This window comes from Clavelina lepadiformis, chromosome 1 (genome assembly GCF_947623445.1).
Source record: "Clavelina lepadiformis chromosome 1, kaClaLepa1.1, whole genome shotgun sequence".
NCBI classification, from domain to species: Eukaryota; Metazoa; Chordata; class Ascidiacea; order Aplousobranchia; family Clavelinidae; genus Clavelina; species Clavelina lepadiformis.
In genome coordinates, this window is record NC_135240.1 from 8133181 (window position 1) to 8150082 (window position 16902).

The window sequence follows — 16902 nt, forward strand, 5'->3', positions numbered from 1 at the left end:
CTCCGCAGGTCTTCATGCGTGTGAGTGTGCAATATAGTACATACTTATATTTTGTGTAAGATATTAAGGTTTAGCGTGCCTGTTATAAGACCGCACTTCAAATTAACAAGAGATACAGTTATCACTTATGCTTTACCCTGGGCTCTCACTATGCAAATATTTCTTACGGGAGTTTCCAAATTATGCTTGTAAAAGCGTCAGCATTGTTTATTGGAGTATGTTGTTTTTATTTCTATTTGTAGAATTATTCATGACTGAAACTAACTGTTGGTTTTACGATGAAACATTCTGGGACATTTAATTACCTGTCTTTTTGTAATCTTCATAACAGATTTTAACATTTTAATAAACGTTTGTAGCGGTTATTGTAAAGTAAACGTATGCGAAGTGCAGCACTCGTGTGTTGAATTAGCCAGGACTTATCCATAATCGATTTCTAAAAGTCGTTCGTCAATTACTTCCTTGATCTCAAACAGCTGCTTGCCACTTGGAGTGTTTTTTTGGCTCGTTAAATCTTTGGAGTGTTGGCAACGGTTTGTGATTTTTGTGTCTTTAAGGGAAATTTTTTGGTCAAACTTAAGTATCTAACTCGCTGTCATTTGGATGAATCTAACGTTTAGTAGCAAAAGAATTTTAAATCTGTGAATTATAGGGTTGGACACCTTCAGCAGAAGAGTAACTACACCGACATGAAACTGTGGCCCACCTCGGCTATTCTGCTCTTGGTCACGATATACTTGGCAAGAACCGGAATGGTATGATGTCAATTATTGATCAAGCTTCGTCTATGTATTATCTCTCTTTTCCTTAAATACATGCGGTCATTGCTCATCATTACAAACCGTTTTCCCTTAAACAGTTGTTTTAAACGAAATACATTATTGTAAGTAATGCAATACCTTATCAGTAAAATATCTGCACAGTGCACCGATTGTATTAGTTAATCCTTCATTGCGGTGTGGAAGTTGTTGACAATTTTGCCCTATCCTGTATAATCCTGCCCTATTTTGGCCTATAGCAATTCATCTGGCAAACTTACCAATTCAATGGACATATAAACCGAGCCCGTGTGTGCGAATATGGATTATTTGCCATACAATTAAGAATGGAATTTTCTGGCCGCACAAAATAGTAACTATACCTAAATTTTAACTTCCATTTACCAATTTCCTTACTACATTATTTAATTACAAATTCCACGAACATTTATTTTTCACATATTTTTAATACATACAATTTATAAGCCTCAGCCTCAGCGTAATGGGTTGTAGACAACTTGTTCACTATCCAGCACCGAAAACCCCAAGTATTAGAGGCACATAATACCTCTTTTTTGAGTCTACGATAAAATTTAATGCCGTGCTGTGAAATACTGTATCAGTGGTGTATTTCACCAACAAACTTTTTATTTGAGTTTTTCTAGACTTCCGTTTGCATTTCAGGGTTACGTGCTTTCCCTTTCCGGACCAACGCTGCTTTACTTGACGGAGCTGGTACATACCGAAATACAGTCGTTTTCACTTGCCTTTAGTCTTCGTTTCGTGGGAGTTATTATTGGTGGAGTAATGGTTGGTTTTGTAATGCACCGAACAAAGGAACAGATAAACCAACTTTATTTAATGGGTTAGTTTTCGAGGTTAACAACATCGTTAACTATAGTCGTCGACACATGCAGAGAATATTTTTCCTTTTATTTTCAGCCATCTTCCTCTTTTTGAAAGGACTTTTCAATCTAATTACGCCTTGGCTCACTTCAATTTGGATCATGAGCATTGCTATTATGGTAATTGGCATCACATTTGGATATTTAGACGCAGGTGAGCACGTCGGTAGTTGAATCATGTTATAACAGTTTTTTTGTTTCCATGGAAACGACGTCAGAAAAATTAAAACATGTTTTATTTGTGTTCGATAACGATTACTGTAGGTCTTCAAGCAATCATCCTTCGTATTTGGGGCGCAACAACATCGCGTCCTCTTATTTATCTATACCATTTTACGATCGGTATCGGTGGAATTTTCGCTCCGATAATTGGTAAGTTTTTGCTCAATGTCTCGTTACCTGACTTTCCACTCTCTTGTTACGGCGAATTGCGTGGATAGTTCAACACAGCAACTTTAATAAACCTTGTTCCAAGTTCTAACTTGTGAAATCGTGTGAAATGTATGAGACACCACAGGAGTAGTATCGGAAGAAAATGTTTGTAAAAGTAAGCAAGTGATATTCATCTTTTGTCGTTGCGTTTTTGATTTAAGTCTGCTTTACTTTCATAACTGTGCAGTTACGCTTGGGTGTAACAAAACAGACAAATCTGCCGTCAAGTCGCTCACTGCCTGCCATTGTGTCAAATTTGTTATCACAGTTAATCTACCCTGCGGATTTATAAACGAATGGTTTCTAACAAGTCAGACAATTGAAACAACAAATAACCGCAACCACGTACAAAGAATTCCATCCACGCAAACACAATCGATTCCTTAGATTGTAGTCAGAATACGAAAACTTCTTTGTGCTGAATTGTGGTCAAGTTCTTAATTGCTGCATTGCTATTGATGTGCAGCGGGAATAGTTGTTGTATCAGAAAATTAGATTAGTCAGGAAAAATTTCGATACTGCAACCATTTCCAATATACCAGATAACAAACAATATGGCGATGTTTATAACTTCTGAAATGTGAGAGAAAAAAAATGACCGTTATCAGTTATCATTGTGGCGAAAACAAAATATTGATTGCTCCTAAGAAAGAAGTAGTTGCTAGAGCCTGCGGAACACTTCATGCTCATGGGAAAAGATGGTATGGCAAGTTCGCATTGGGAACGGTTGTCATGGGTCGCAAAAAACAGGCCTGCTAAAGCGTTAAACAATTTGCAAACACTTTATACTGCGGTTGATAAGCATGTTTTTGTAATATCATCGTTACATTTTCAGCCGAACCCTTTCTGCTTAAGGCGTACGGCCACCGAGAAAATAATCCAAATTGTCCAGGCAATTCAACTTCTAATGACTCATCAACATCAGCGGTCGGCGATCAGGAAGTATGTTGTAAAATTGTGAATGAGGCATTTTCTTTACTGTTGATGTAATGTTGAAAGTAGTAGGTTGTGTTTTGCCAACCGTATTGAACAAACAATGCTCGCGACAGCGCTGAGACATGATTCTAACGATATTCTAACGATTTTAAGCTCAATCCTGTTGCCTGGTCATACATAATTATCGGCATATACTTTTTCGTCATTACTATCCTCACCCTTGCTCTTGCCTACTTCAAAACCGATGGTAAGTTTAAACTAGATCTATAGGAGTAGATTTCAGCCTTGCCCGGTCGTTTATGAGAACCGTAATATTCAGCGGCGTTAGAAATGTATTATATTTTTACTGCTTTTTTGCAGAAAAAGCTTTTCAGAAGTTTTCTGCTTCTGAAAACGTGACCGTTGAGAAAAGAAAAGAAGAGCCAATCAGAGACTTGATATGGGTTTTCGCGCCTTTGATTGGTTATTATTTTTGCAGTGTTTCCAATGAGATTTTGTTTAACAGCTTCATATATCCAGTGGCAGTCTGTTCAGAGCTAAAGTTTTCGGTAAGCTTACTTTTTTCTATACTTTTGACTTGGCCAACATACTTGAGTGTATACCTTAGTAAAAAAGCAGCCAAAATGTTTTAGTCGCAAAATACGTTACTATGCTAGTTATGTTTTCGGGAAACTTTATTTCTCGTTAACGTTTTTGTCAATCGATATGTAATTTCCCGTTTTACACTGTTACGAGTGGAAAACGGGAAATTGTCACGGTTGTCACGGTTTGCTTTCATAGTGTTTAGGTTATTTTTCGACGATGCATTATAGGGTTCCACGACAATTAACCGTGGGAAATTGACCGCGAACAAACTCACCGGGGACAACTGACCGGGGGACAACTGACCGTGACGTAAATTTACCTAGAACCAACTGACCTTAAATCATATTATCACTTAAATCATATAATTTGAATAAACAACAATGCTAATTTGCGTAAAAAATAAAAATAAAATGCGTAGCGGTTGATTTGTGTCGCCGGCCAATTTGTTGCCGGTCAGTTGACCACGACCAATTGTCGCCGGTGAATTTGTTCACGGTCAATTGACGTGATCCCGCATTATAGATGTGGTCACCCAGCGCTCTCTGTGATATCACAGTAAAGATCATCGAAAACATGATATACTGTAATTATATATACATTGTTAAACTGTAACAACATTGTAAGCCGTGCGGGGTTGCGAAATTCATCTGTTTTATAAACGACTTGATTTATTTCTCAACTGGAGGATTCCCCATATAAAACTCCTAGATGTATCTTAAAGTTTTTAATTGTTATGCAGTAGCCCTATAGTAGCCTACTTATAAATGAAATAAGACACTATGCCATTATGACATAATAAGCGGGATGCATATTATGAACTTGAGAAACGGAAACTTACAGAATAAAAGTTATATTGCCATATATAACTATTAATGTGAAAGTCAATTAGTTTAAACTGTTTGATCGGGCTTTGCTGATTTGCTTTACAAAATCGACTGAAATAGTGCACGTAAATGAGGTTCAACTAAACAGGAAGAATTTAACCTATTTAAAGCACTGAGGCTGGTTTGACCGCATTTTGGTTTCAAAGAAAAGTCACCTTGGTTTTTATCATGAATGTACTACTTGCTTTTACAGTCAAAAGCAGTTGTCAAATAGAGTAGACCTACAAATACTTTCAATTGAATATGCTTATTGCGGTGCTGCAGCATTCCCTTTTTATCATGGAACGCATTCAAAATATCGATCCGTCAATTTTTTAGCAAGTTCATGTAAGTACCTTATTAATTATGCATCTGCTAACTGCAGCTCATGTAAGCCTATAGTATGCATAACCTAACGCACTATATTTCGCCTAATGAAAAAAACCTTAGATGGTTTTGAAGGAAAGTTTTTTTATCGCTATAGTACTTTGTTTCGTTGTTTGTTTTCGTTGAATTGACCGACCATCCTTTGCTGCGAGCTGTACTATTAGTGTACTCCTTAACGCCACCACCACCTCTTGCCTAAAGCTATTGCAATGAGATGTAACGAAAACGAAAAAATAATTGTACTTTCTGTATGAAAGCGCTTTCCAAGCTAAAGTATCGTCACAATGTATAGGCTACAGAAACTTGGCATTTAGGATAGTCTGATCATGGGTGGAACGACAAAATGTAACAAAAGTATTTAGCCTTCACGTTAGACCTGCAGTTATACGCATAGGTGATCTAAGCTCTAGACTCTAGAGCTAGAGTCTAACCCAGTGGTGTTGATAGGTATGAACTAAGTAATAAGATTTCTATGTTGGCCATGCTACAGCCATGTGCTTTCTTGGTTGTGCATTGTGATTCGTATGTGGAGTAATACGTTCATGTTGAAGACTGTCTAAATACAAGAGATTCTGCCGAACGTCTTATCGACTTAGTTCAACACATAATATCACGAGAGTAGTGATATTAACATGGTGGCAGCGAATCCTGTGTTGTAACAAGTTGATCCTACGAAGTATACTAACATAGACCTACAATACTGTACAGTACTAGCCTATTTCCTGATAGTATCCAAACTATCCATCTGCAATGGAAGGATTACGGTTACCAGAACCTCTAGACATACATTCAGCGTCTTTAGCGGAAGACTACCGACGTTGGAAAGAACAGGTAGAAGTCTATCTTATAGCCAGTGGAGCTGATGCGAAACCTAACAAAGTTCAGCGATCAACCATTCTTAATTGTGCTGGATCTGGTATGATAAGTGTAGCCAAGCACTTCATTTACACAACAGGTCAAGACAAGGACGACCCGGCAGAACTGTTCAACAAAATGGCCGCATATTGCAACCCAAGGCAGCATGAGTCCCTTGAAGCATACAAATTCTGGAGAGCCAAATGGTCAACAGGCAACTTTGATCACTTTTTAATAGAGCTTCGAAGTCGTGCAGAAACCTGCAATTTTGGAGACATGAAAAGTCGCATGCTACGTGACAAGATAATCTTTACTGTTCCTGATAAGGTGCGCCAAGTGCTACTAAGAGAAAATGACCTCACTCTTGACCGAGCCATTCAAATCTGTCGTTCTTTTGATTCGTCTGGTGCACAATCGCAACAAATGCAAGTTGAAGATGGTACCGTACAAAAAGTCAGTAGCAACAAGCATGAATACGCCAACAGAGGAACCAGTCGTCACACATCACTCCTGTCAGAGTGCAACTTTTGTGGTAAAAGCCATAAACGTGGAAAATCATTTTGTCCTGCGTATGGGAAGAAATGCGCAAAATGTCATGGTTTGAATCATTTCAAATCAAAATGTCGATCACGAGTTCACTGCATTGAAGATAAGCAAGCTGCATTTCAAGAGGTGGAAAATAAACCCGAACAAGAATTTTTGCATGCCGTGCATGATGGAAAAGACAGACTGACTGCTTTACTTCAAGTAAATGGTTGCACGGTACGATTTCAATTGGATACCGGTGCTGACGTCAATACTATATGTAAGAAGTATGTGCGATATACTCAACTCCAACCTTGCACCAAACAGCTGACAATGTGGAACAAAACCAGAATTAAGACAACTGGCTCATGATTGCACAATATGCCAACAAGCAAAGCCAAACAACCAACGAGAACCATTACTGCTACATCCCGAAGGTTTATCACCATTTGAAAAAGTTGGTGTTGATTTATTTGAGTTGAACCAAAAGTCTTATTTAGTCACGGTTGACTATTTTTCAAATTTTGCTGAAATTGATGTCATGACCTCAACAACTGCAAAGCACGTCATCATTTCGTTGAAGCGTCATTTTGCCCGATATGGAATTCCTAAATGCATTGTATCTGACTCTGGACCCCAGTTCATCTCTACAGAATTTCAAAGATTCTGTCAAAAATGGGCCATACAGCACTACAAATCATCACCAGGACATCAACAATGCAATGGAAAAGCGGAAGCTGCTGTGAAAACACTAAAGAACATGCTGAGACGTACTGCACAAGATGGGAAAGATCAATGGCTGGCACTTTTGGAATTGCGCAATACGCCACGACAAGACGTCAACTGCAGTCCTACAAAGATATTGTTTGGTAGACCAACTCGATCAGTGATACCGATTCACATTCCAAAAAGCAAACATCTTGACATCAATCGTCGTCATCAACGCCGCACCTCAGTCAAACAAACCTACGATAGCAAAAGTCAACCAATGTCAAAATTGTATATCAACCAACGAGTTTATTTCCAAAGTGCGGAAAAGAAGGGATGGCAAAAGGGTAAAATTGTACGCATACTTGGGCCTCGTTCATATTTAGTAGAATCATTGGATGGTTTTCGTTATTGTCGTAATCGAGTACATATTCGTATTGACCATAGCAAGTCTAACAATGTGTATGAAGATACTGATTTTAACTTTACATTTGCGACACCTAACCAAAACAGTCAACCCACAGCTAACAACTACACTGTTGCTAACACACGACCTAATCGTACACATAGAATGCCAGTAAGATATAATGATTATGTACTGTAAATACTGTGTTTGTGTCACCTTGTTCTGTACTGTAAATACTGTGTTTGTGTCACCTTACCTTCACTGTTTTATTTCTTGCCACTCATTATGCATGTAGCTTTAAACTTCAAGTGTGCCTCACATATATTGCGAGTAGTATGTTATTTCAGTATTTCTGTGTGATGGTATTTCAGTATTTTCTGTGTGCTCATAAAGCCTTCTCACTGCTAGTCTTTACTTAAAGAAAGGAGGATGTTGATAGGTATGAACTAAGTAATAAGATTTCTATGTTGGCCATGCTACAGCCATGTGCTTTCTTGGTTGTGCATTGTGATTCGTATGTGGAGTAATACGTTCATGTTGAAGACTGTCTAAATACAAGAGATTCTGCCGAACGTCTTATCGACTTAGTTCAACACATAATATCACGAGAGTAGTGATATTAACAAGTGGTTCTCAAACTTTTTAAAAGAAAGTACGCAACGGTCTCCTAGCAATTTTTTAAATGCCTCATGGTCCCTTAAAAAATCAACACAAAACAACACGTTGGTTTTTATGGTATCAATGTGACGGGTGTACCTGCTTCTTTGCAACCAGTTCGGCTACGTTTGGCTCCGTTTTAGACAACGCAACTCTATTATAGTGAATCGCATTCAACCGGTTTCGAGCTTTTGGCTTGATGACAAGTAGTGCCGATTTTTGGAAGGTGCTTCGCGGTCCCAGAAAATTGTCTCACGGACCCCAAAAGGACCGCGGACCCCAGTTTAAGAACCACTGGTCTAGCCTATTGCATATGTATGTTATGCTTCTTACGGCCGTATACTGTCTTGGTTATAACTTGCCCGAATTATGCCTATAGCATGTTATTATTATCAGTAAGCATCTAAAAATTGGTATCACACGTTGACAATTCATTCGAACATTGTTATCGTAAATAGACAGAATTGGCAGCTTAAGCTGTACCGGTATCTACATGGTCGTCCGTCTGACTCGCGCCGTTCGAACGGAAAACTATGTAAATAATTTGTGGCCTCTAGATTTTTAGTTGAGTGAAGAACAAAGTAATTTCAAAACTTTATATTTTAATACAATTTTTATTCCATGCTACTCACGTAAATCATTCAAAAAGGCTGTATAGGAAGACTATGAAATGGGGTTTTATTTTATTGATAACCACTTAAAAGTTAAGCAATTTTTGAGTACTATTTAGTATATAGTCTTATTCACGTAAACGTAAAATTGGGAATTTCAACTTAGTCCCTCCCCCATATTAAATACTTTATTTTAACACAAAGTGCTTTTGTCGTTGCCGATGCATTTGTCATCACATTTAGCCACCATCATTTTAAATGTAAGTATATGTGCGTTTAACAAATGCTTTCCACAGCAACCATATTACGTTATTGAAGATGGTACTATGGTGCATTGATTTAGTAGCATTGAATGTCATTTTCGTTTTCTTCTTCGTAGATTCCTGACGCAACACTTGTCAATTCGCTGTACTGGATTGGTTTGATGGTTGGCCGAGGTTCTGGGATTTTCGCAGCGTCTTATATCAGACCGGCGAAAATAGCCATCTTCTGCATCGCCGGTACTATAATAATGATGGTAAGGGTACAATTTTTCGAACAGCTTATGATTACAGCATGACTCAGCACCTAACTTTTTTTCAAATGCACTGCTTCCTCGATTATCCGGTCCAGTTGGGACAATGTTTTCAGAAATTTAAACAGATAAGCAAAAAAACGAATAATTGAATTCTTATAATTAAAAGATAAAACTGTTCTTTTACGTGTCACGTTGCCTTTCGAATATGAAGCCAGTTTAAAAAAATTATATACAGTATAAGATTTGGTTTCTAACGATGAACTGCAAGTACAATAACATTAATGAGAATAGACTACTGCACATCAAACGCACTGTATAGTAATATAGTTCAAGGTGCGGAAGGCTTCACACTTCGTTTGTTTTATTTTATTGTTGCGTCGTAAGTCGCTGGATCAGGCCACCGGATAATTGAATTAAATGAGGCACGAATAATTAAATAATCCAGGAAGCAGTGTTCTGTACGCTTTAGCCCAGGACAAAGTCCTAAAATATTTCAAGGCTTCTGTTCTGAGATTCTTATTACTCATTGACTGACGTTATAAACCCTTAGTGGAATTGGAAAGTTGTTAGAAAGGGGCGATCGCATTCATAAATTTTCACACAGCTAAAAGAGTTTGCTGAAACGACTTCTCTTACAGTTGCTTTGCATTGATCTAAAATACGTTTAGGTACGAACCAATACAATGACGTCAAATACAGCTGGTATAGATCCCTCTGTTCAATAAATTAATCATTGCCTTGCTGAGTTAATCAAAGAGCGAAAGATTTATGTCTTACTTAAACGCGGTTTAATTGTTGTATTGTTTCGTTCCGATGGTTATAACTCTGCGCAATAGGTTTTCAGAAAATACTTGATTTGAGATTGCGTTTGGCTGTAACATTTTTTTTAACATGCTACAAGTTCTGTTACTTCTGTTTAGGCTACTATAGCACAACACCAGTCGAACTCAATGAACGAACCAAAAGAATATAGGAAAAAGATTAAGCAATTGATTAGGCTTATTTTCAACGCTTTCTTTACAAAACAAAAACGTTTTAACCCGTGTACCAAGGTTAACTGACGTATATTGCTGTTTTTAGTGGATCTTGGTTTTGTTCGGCCGAACTACGCCACAGGTTACTTGGGCGGTGTCAATCGTCCACGGTTTCTTTGTTGGACCTCTCTACCCTTCCGGTGAGTCGGAAGCTTCTTTGCTTGCTACTTCCATAAGTGTTATAATTTGGATTGTTGAACTCACAACGCATCGATGCTACTGAATCGAATATTTGCAACTGTACACAAATAAAGGCGAAGGTTAGGACCACCATTTACCATTGAGTCCTCCATTGAGAAATGCCTTTTAGCCTTTTATTTACAGTAGCTTTCTTAAGTCAACAGTCTTTAACACATTTAACAGTCTTTTATTTAGCTAAAATAAAAATTAGGATATAGTGTGGCACTCTGAAGGTTAACTTTATATTTTTCTACACGAGCTTTCGCAAGCATAAACTTGCTTCTTCAGATATACTGTGAAATGAGTTAATCTTCAGACTGCCATATTATATCCTGTTTTTTTATTTTACTTAATTTGGTTAACACGGTTCAGACAACATCAATTTTTTTTTAGCTGTGTTCTGGCTCCAAGCTGTATGAATGCTAGAGTTCAATTTAAGTTTTAGTTTCTCGAAACATAGTGGAGGCTATACTGTTCATTTGTGATAACCTTAAAGTTACAGTGGTGAAATTGAGCCAGAACGCAATTCTTGTAGAAAGTGCTCTAGAAAAGTAACTTATAATATTGTGTTTGTTCAACGGTTCTTGGTTAATTCCGCCCAAGGCAGCTAAACCCAGGATTACCCCACTAATGTCTGAAAAGTCCTTGGTTTAATCGTCCATTGGTTGAATTGTCCCTAGAGGTGTAATTATATGTTTAATTTTATACATAATAATTAATTTTAATTCTTGAACCTGACAAACAAAGCTCATTAATTGTAGACAATGTTGCCTCTGCATCGGCCCCTTCCTTTAAACGAGACCAAGCTTACCCAAGTTCTTTTATCTTTAACAGGTGTAACTTGGATATCTCAGGTTACTAATGTGTCCGGCAAGTACATGTTTATCTTTATACTTGGTGGTATGACTGGTTGCACCACGATGCTCTCCCTCGGCGGCTGGCTCTTCAAAACTTCTCCGTTTCACGTGGTAAGTGTAACAGTCAGGCTCTGCAGTTAGCAAGGCCGATGGAATGCGCCAGGAGTAAGCTACTTGAGAGAAAATTTTTTGCCGTCAGTAAAGTAACCGAGCTGCTGGACAGAATTGGAATTCTTTTGTTTTAATTGCATTATACGATTAGTTTCACACTGCAATACTTTTCCACGTAGATGTACCTTGCTTGTGCGTTGAGTTGTGCAAACGCGCTGTGTTTCGCCGGGGCTGTGTTCGCCGCGAAACGCTATAAAAAAAAACGTCGGCACGAAGCGGAAGGCGAAATATTTTTGAATGGCAAAAGTCCTGAGAACGGAGAAGTCAAGGCTTAATACATTACGACTGGACAAAAGAGCGAAGAAAAACTGGGAAATGTACGTAATTACTTCCCAGGGAATCACTCAGTTTTTCACTGTGCTAGTGTGCTGGCTTACTACAACGCATGCCGGTGCTACTGTTAACACAAATCCTGATTTCGAAACACTGTTTAGGACACGTTCTGGAAATACTGTATAATCTTGTATATTTGTAGGGCGAAATAAAATTAATTCAAAACTTTAGGTATTTGAATTTAATTTATTTTGTAGTTTGGTGTCAAACTTATCGCTATGTTATTTATTCAGTCGTTGGTTGTGCTCTATGCATTATAGGCTATACTATAATCGTTTAAACTAAACTTATACTGTAGGCTATGTTTATTGAAAATTCATGTTTTCCTATTCTGTATGTTTGAATAAGTATACTTAGATCGTAACCTGCAAGCTCTAGTATGTAGTAACTTCAGAACGTCTACAACACATTGTAGAGTGTAATGAAAAATCATGAAACATGCTGACTAGAAACAAAATATTTGCTGACAGCCAAAAAAACGCCCGCTCAGCAGACTTTTTCTACTCCAACCCACTTCCCCTGGTTTATGACATTTGTCCAAACACAATGCAAATAAAATTAGCTTACTTGTGTCAATATTTGTAAACAGAGAACTCGCCGTGAAGCGACCTGCTGTTGGGCTCATAACACTTGGTTAGTTGAAGTTTGGAAGTATGTGCAGGCCGTGTCGAATTTAAGCTAAGAAGTTTCAGTTTTAGCAAGTTATTTTACGTAGAAGTAGGCAGGACTCGTATATAAGCGCGCTATATGCTTTGGAAAGTAGGCTATAGGCTACTAGTTCTAATAAACACTTATTGGTGTTGCACAGCTTGTACGAAAGCTTGCACTGTAAAAACTTTATTGTATTTAACAACGAAATATCTGCTTGTTTATGTTAAGCTTGTATATTTCAACGTACATCTTATGATAACGATAAAGCACTAACATCACTTCAGCAACGTAAAAAGTCTGTCACTGTAGCTTTGTACGTAGTACCAAGAGCGACTATTATACCAGCAGTATCATTCTATTTAAACAGGATGTGGTCGGCCTGGTCTATCATTTTGTTGACTGATATATACTTCATACGATTTGGGCAGGTAAGCCTTGTAGCCAATACTGTATATGGTATCATCCGTTACTCGAGTAACAAAGTGGGTCACTGTTTCCAGGGCTACGTCTTGTCAATTTCTGGACCCACTTTGCTCTATCTGGCCGAAATTCTCAAGTCAGATGTGGGTTCGGTGTCACTTGCTAAAAGCGGAACGTTCTTTGGTTTGCTTGCCGGAGGGTTATTGGTCAGTTTTGTTACTCACAAAACGATAGGCAAATGCAATCCGCTGTATTTCATGGGTACGTTCTGTTTTAAACTGACAACTGAATCTAAATTTTGAAAACTATTTAACCGTTTTATACAAGGCTTACGTAATTTGCTGATGCAGCTATATGCCTGGGTGTCATGGCTCTTTGCAACTTGTTGGTTCCATGGATCTCATTTCTATGGGTATTGTTCCTTGTCATCACTCTGCTGGGCGTTACGTTCGGTTACCTGGACGCAGGTTTGTTATGAAAAATTTCTGCAGAAGTTATGTACAAAAACTGTTCTTCCCAAATTTGTCATCATACAAGGCAATCTCTGCGCATAAAAATTTCAGGTTTGCAAGGAGTGATACTGAAGATTTGGGGACCTTCGGCATCCCGTCCGCTTATTTACCTTTATCATTTCACGGTTGGCGTTGGTGGTTTCGTTGCTCCTTTTATAGGTAATGTAATAGGTTTGACCGAATATGAAACTTGAAACTGGGCCCTCTTATATAAAAACAAGCTGTTGCTACAGTGGGTTTTTAAGTACAGATTTTATGTACCTTTTATGTATGTTTTAAACACTTGGAAAAACAAGTTTGGCACTAATTTTTTAAAGCGGAGCCCTTTCTGGCTATGGAGTATGGTGAAGTTGGTGTCGATCCGGAATGTTTAAGGTCTGATAGTAACGGTGTTAAACAATCATCAGCAAACCAGTCCAATTATACAACGACACAGCTTGCAACAACAACTTTTGCTAAAAAGGTGGGTCGCAATTGGATACTTGTGTTTATATCGCTCTTTTCGGAAATAATAACTTTCCTAAAAACGATCTTAACTTGTATCATCTGACTTTGCTATTGTCTGATCGACTTACTTACTAGTTTAATCCGGTGGGATGGACTTACATCATCATAGGGGCATATTTTGTTGTTGCGACCATGGCCACCATCATGCTAGCTTGCTTGAAAGCCGACAGTAAGTAATAGGCCTAGAAATATCACGAGAATGTTGGTACCGAGTTGCTACCTATAAGGTGATGACGAACTATATACTGATTTGAGCAGGAAAGTCGTTTTCAAGTTTTGACCAATCACGAGCGGTCAAAGTTGAAAAGAGAGCGGAGGAGCCCTTGTGTGACGTCATCTACGTATTCATTCCTGTACTGGGATATTTTTTCTGCGGAGTAGGAAACGAGATACTGTTCAGTAGTTTTATTTACTCTGTTTCGGTGTGCTCAGATCTGAGATTTTCGGTAAGTAATGGCAAAAAGTTTCTTTATCTATCACCTCTGTTAATATTTACTCTGTATAGAGAATCCTCTCCTTTTTACTGTGATTGTTTTGCATTGAGGTTTAGATATCGCAGGCTGCTCAAATTAACTCTTTGTATTGGGTGGGTTTCTTTTTGGGTCGTGGCTTGGGTATATTTGCAGCAAGCTACGTTAAACCAAGAAGTATTTCCGTTATCAGTATTGCTGGTACAATAGTAATGATGGTAAGTGTCAAAACGATCAAAAATAAGTATATGTAGGCTAAGTCTTTGCAGTTTGGGTTACAATCTCACATGAAACGTGTGATACATTCATAGAATGTATTTGCAAACACGTTTAAACATTCCGACGAAACTTTGCTCCACATTACAGGTGTTAATGGTTACACTCGGTCAGTCCTTCCATGCGGTGTCTTGGATAGTTTCGGTTGGGCACGGATTTTTCGTCGGACCCTTATACCCATCTGGTAAACGGCGCTCAGTATTATTTCCACATCGCTGATAGTGATAATAAGACATCTTCTGACGCGTAAAAACTTGCAGTGTTGTCCCTCGAGCTGGTCATTATTTATGTTTAAGTTTTAAATGTTAATTGTATAGGTGTAACATGGCTCTCCCAAGTAACCAATGTGAGCGGGAAATATATGACCATATTTATTCTGGGTGGTACCTTGGGATGCGTAGTGGCGCTACCATTGGGTGGATTATTGTTTCAAAGCTCACCCTTCAACGTGGTAAGTGTTTGTAGCCTTTTAAGCCAATGGTTTTCGACTTTATACTAATGTATATTTTTCATAAGCAAAACCTTGATTATTTCATAACAACTTTGGCAGATGACATAAGATTGTTTAACTGCTTTGCAGATGTACCTAGCTTGTGCCTTGAGTTGCGCTAATGCTCTATGCTTTGCCGGGGCCATTTGGGCTAACAAGCGCCACAAAAAACTGCGATATGTCAATGCTGACGCATGTTTGCGTGGGACTGATGATGAGACGTAGCCTGACTTTAGTTTACGCTGTATGAGTGGTTTCTCTGGAAAATGGAACTTTAAGTTTTCTTCAATGCTATACATCCACACGCTTTTAACGTTTTTGACACTGTTTCTTCTATGGAATCTCTCATTCACCTTAAACCAGACATAATCCTCGTGTTTATACTGTTTATGATCAAAACACGAACGTTTACTACCGTTTGCTTATGCAAATAAAATTCAAAAAAATGCCACAATGGTGTTGTAGTAAGGCTTCTTATTCGTTGAAGTGGATTATTCCGACACTTGCGTTAAGGTTCAGGGCAGGTTCGACTTTTATACAATCGTCCGAGATGACCAGATTTCGCTGCGACGTCGGGTAAAAATAAGCAGCTGGCATTTCGTCAAAGTTGTAACTAGGTGGTAAGACACGTAGTTTGGTTTGAAGGTTGCCAAATCGAGTGGTGTTTTAAGAAAGCTCTAACGAACATCAACTTGTGTGTTGATTACTACGATTATCACTAGTAAAATTATTAATTACGTATTTCATTTGGCTCTTAAAATTAGGTATATCATAAATTGGCAACACGATAATGCAAAAACAAGATTCTCAGTAACTTACTGTGCCAAGTGGAACCATACGTTTAGGGAGTGTAATGGTATCCGGGTTGTAATGAATTGTGTCAAGCTTGTAATGGACTTGAGTTGCTGGTCAAAAGTGTCCAGATAATCCAACCATTACAATATTTATAAGCTTGGTTTGCCAATGAACCGATTATATAATGAGTCTTGATTCTCTAGTCGTTAATATCTTTTCACAGCCTGACTCATTTACTGTAATAGGCATAGACGATCAATTCCGACGATATTGAAACGTCAGCGTCCACTTTCAATTGAGGTCTGGTTGCGTCTTATGATAAGATCCCTGATAGATCTTAATTCCACTCCGAAACAATTCTTTCATTGATTTTATTGATAAGTACAACTCACAGAATTCTTGATAGCTATAAACTTAGCAGTATCAGAATGACTAAATAATGAAAGTATACTGAATGAAAGTAGAATAGGATGAATAGTTAAATTACTGAAGTATATATACGTACTACAGCATTAATCGGCAAGCATTTCTCACACACATCGGAAATTGGTCATAACAATTCGTTGATAAATTTGATACAAATTTCCTGACAATGATCGGAGAAAATATACAGAAGTTTGAAAAACCTAGTACTGAAACTTAGCCAGATTGTTCAAGTAAGTAGGCTACGTCATTTATACCAAAAATGCAGCGTATATTACGTAAAACTGCAGAGGAAAGGGATTCTGGAAATAATTCATCGCGTGTAACTACTATGCTTGAGCTAACTTCAGATACAATACTGAACTGTATAGCATAGCGAGCGATCAAACTGCCATCGCAAAGCACTGATGCGAACTACAAAAATAGCCTACACAGGAACATAAATTGGGTAATATTACAACATACGGAATACAACGAAACACAACGCGTTACGTAGTGATAAATTCGGAATCGTCAATGATGTAATAAGTAGCCTAGTGTAAGGGTGGAAGATTATAGGAATATATGTAAACCCCGAAGCTGGGAATTTCATAGCAATATTGTAGGCTACTACTCATATTTTCACATTTAAAATTTAT

At 38.0% G+C, this 16902-nt stretch overlaps 2 protein-coding genes across 4 annotated transcripts; both read left to right on the forward strand.

Moving 5' to 3' along the window:
- Positions 1–335: 335 nt before the first annotated feature.
- LOC143447630 (sodium-dependent glucose transporter 1A-like) lies at positions 336–12292 on the forward strand. Of its 2 annotated transcripts, XM_076947762.1 has the most exons (12): positions 336–533; positions 653–755; positions 1443–1623; positions 1701–1817; positions 1928–2035; positions 2931–3037; positions 3185–3278; positions 3392–3579; positions 9008–9145; positions 10226–10319; positions 11194–11327; positions 11507–12292. In XM_076947762.1, exons 2-12 carry the CDS (start codon positions 690–692, stop codon positions 11660–11662), a joined length of 1383 nt encoding a protein of 460 aa, XP_076803877.1. In that variant the 5' UTR covers positions 336–533; positions 653–689; the 3' UTR covers positions 11663–12292. The 2 variants fall into 2 exon arrangements, with proteins under 2 accessions (XP_076803877.1, XP_076803878.1); XM_076947763.1 differs by lacking the exon at positions 11507–12292 and having other exon boundaries at positions 10226–10439; positions 11194–11332.
- On the forward strand, positions 11690–15494 carry LOC143447604 (sodium-dependent glucose transporter 1C-like). 2 transcript variants are annotated; one of them, XM_076947760.1, is made up of 11 exons: positions 11690–12799; positions 12872–13052; positions 13142–13258; positions 13355–13462; positions 13621–13766; positions 13886–13979; positions 14069–14256; positions 14361–14498; positions 14647–14740; positions 14874–15007; positions 15137–15494. In XM_076947760.1, exons 1-11 carry the CDS (start codon positions 12740–12742, stop codon positions 15269–15271), a joined length of 1395 nt encoding a protein of 464 aa, XP_076803875.1. In that variant the 5' UTR covers positions 11690–12739; the 3' UTR covers positions 15272–15494. The 2 variants fall into 2 exon arrangements, with proteins under 2 accessions (XP_076803875.1, XP_076803876.1); XM_076947761.1 differs by lacking the exon at positions 11690–12799 and having other exon boundaries at positions 12914–13052; positions 13119–13258.
- The last annotated feature ends 1408 nt before the right edge of the window (positions 15495–16902 follow it).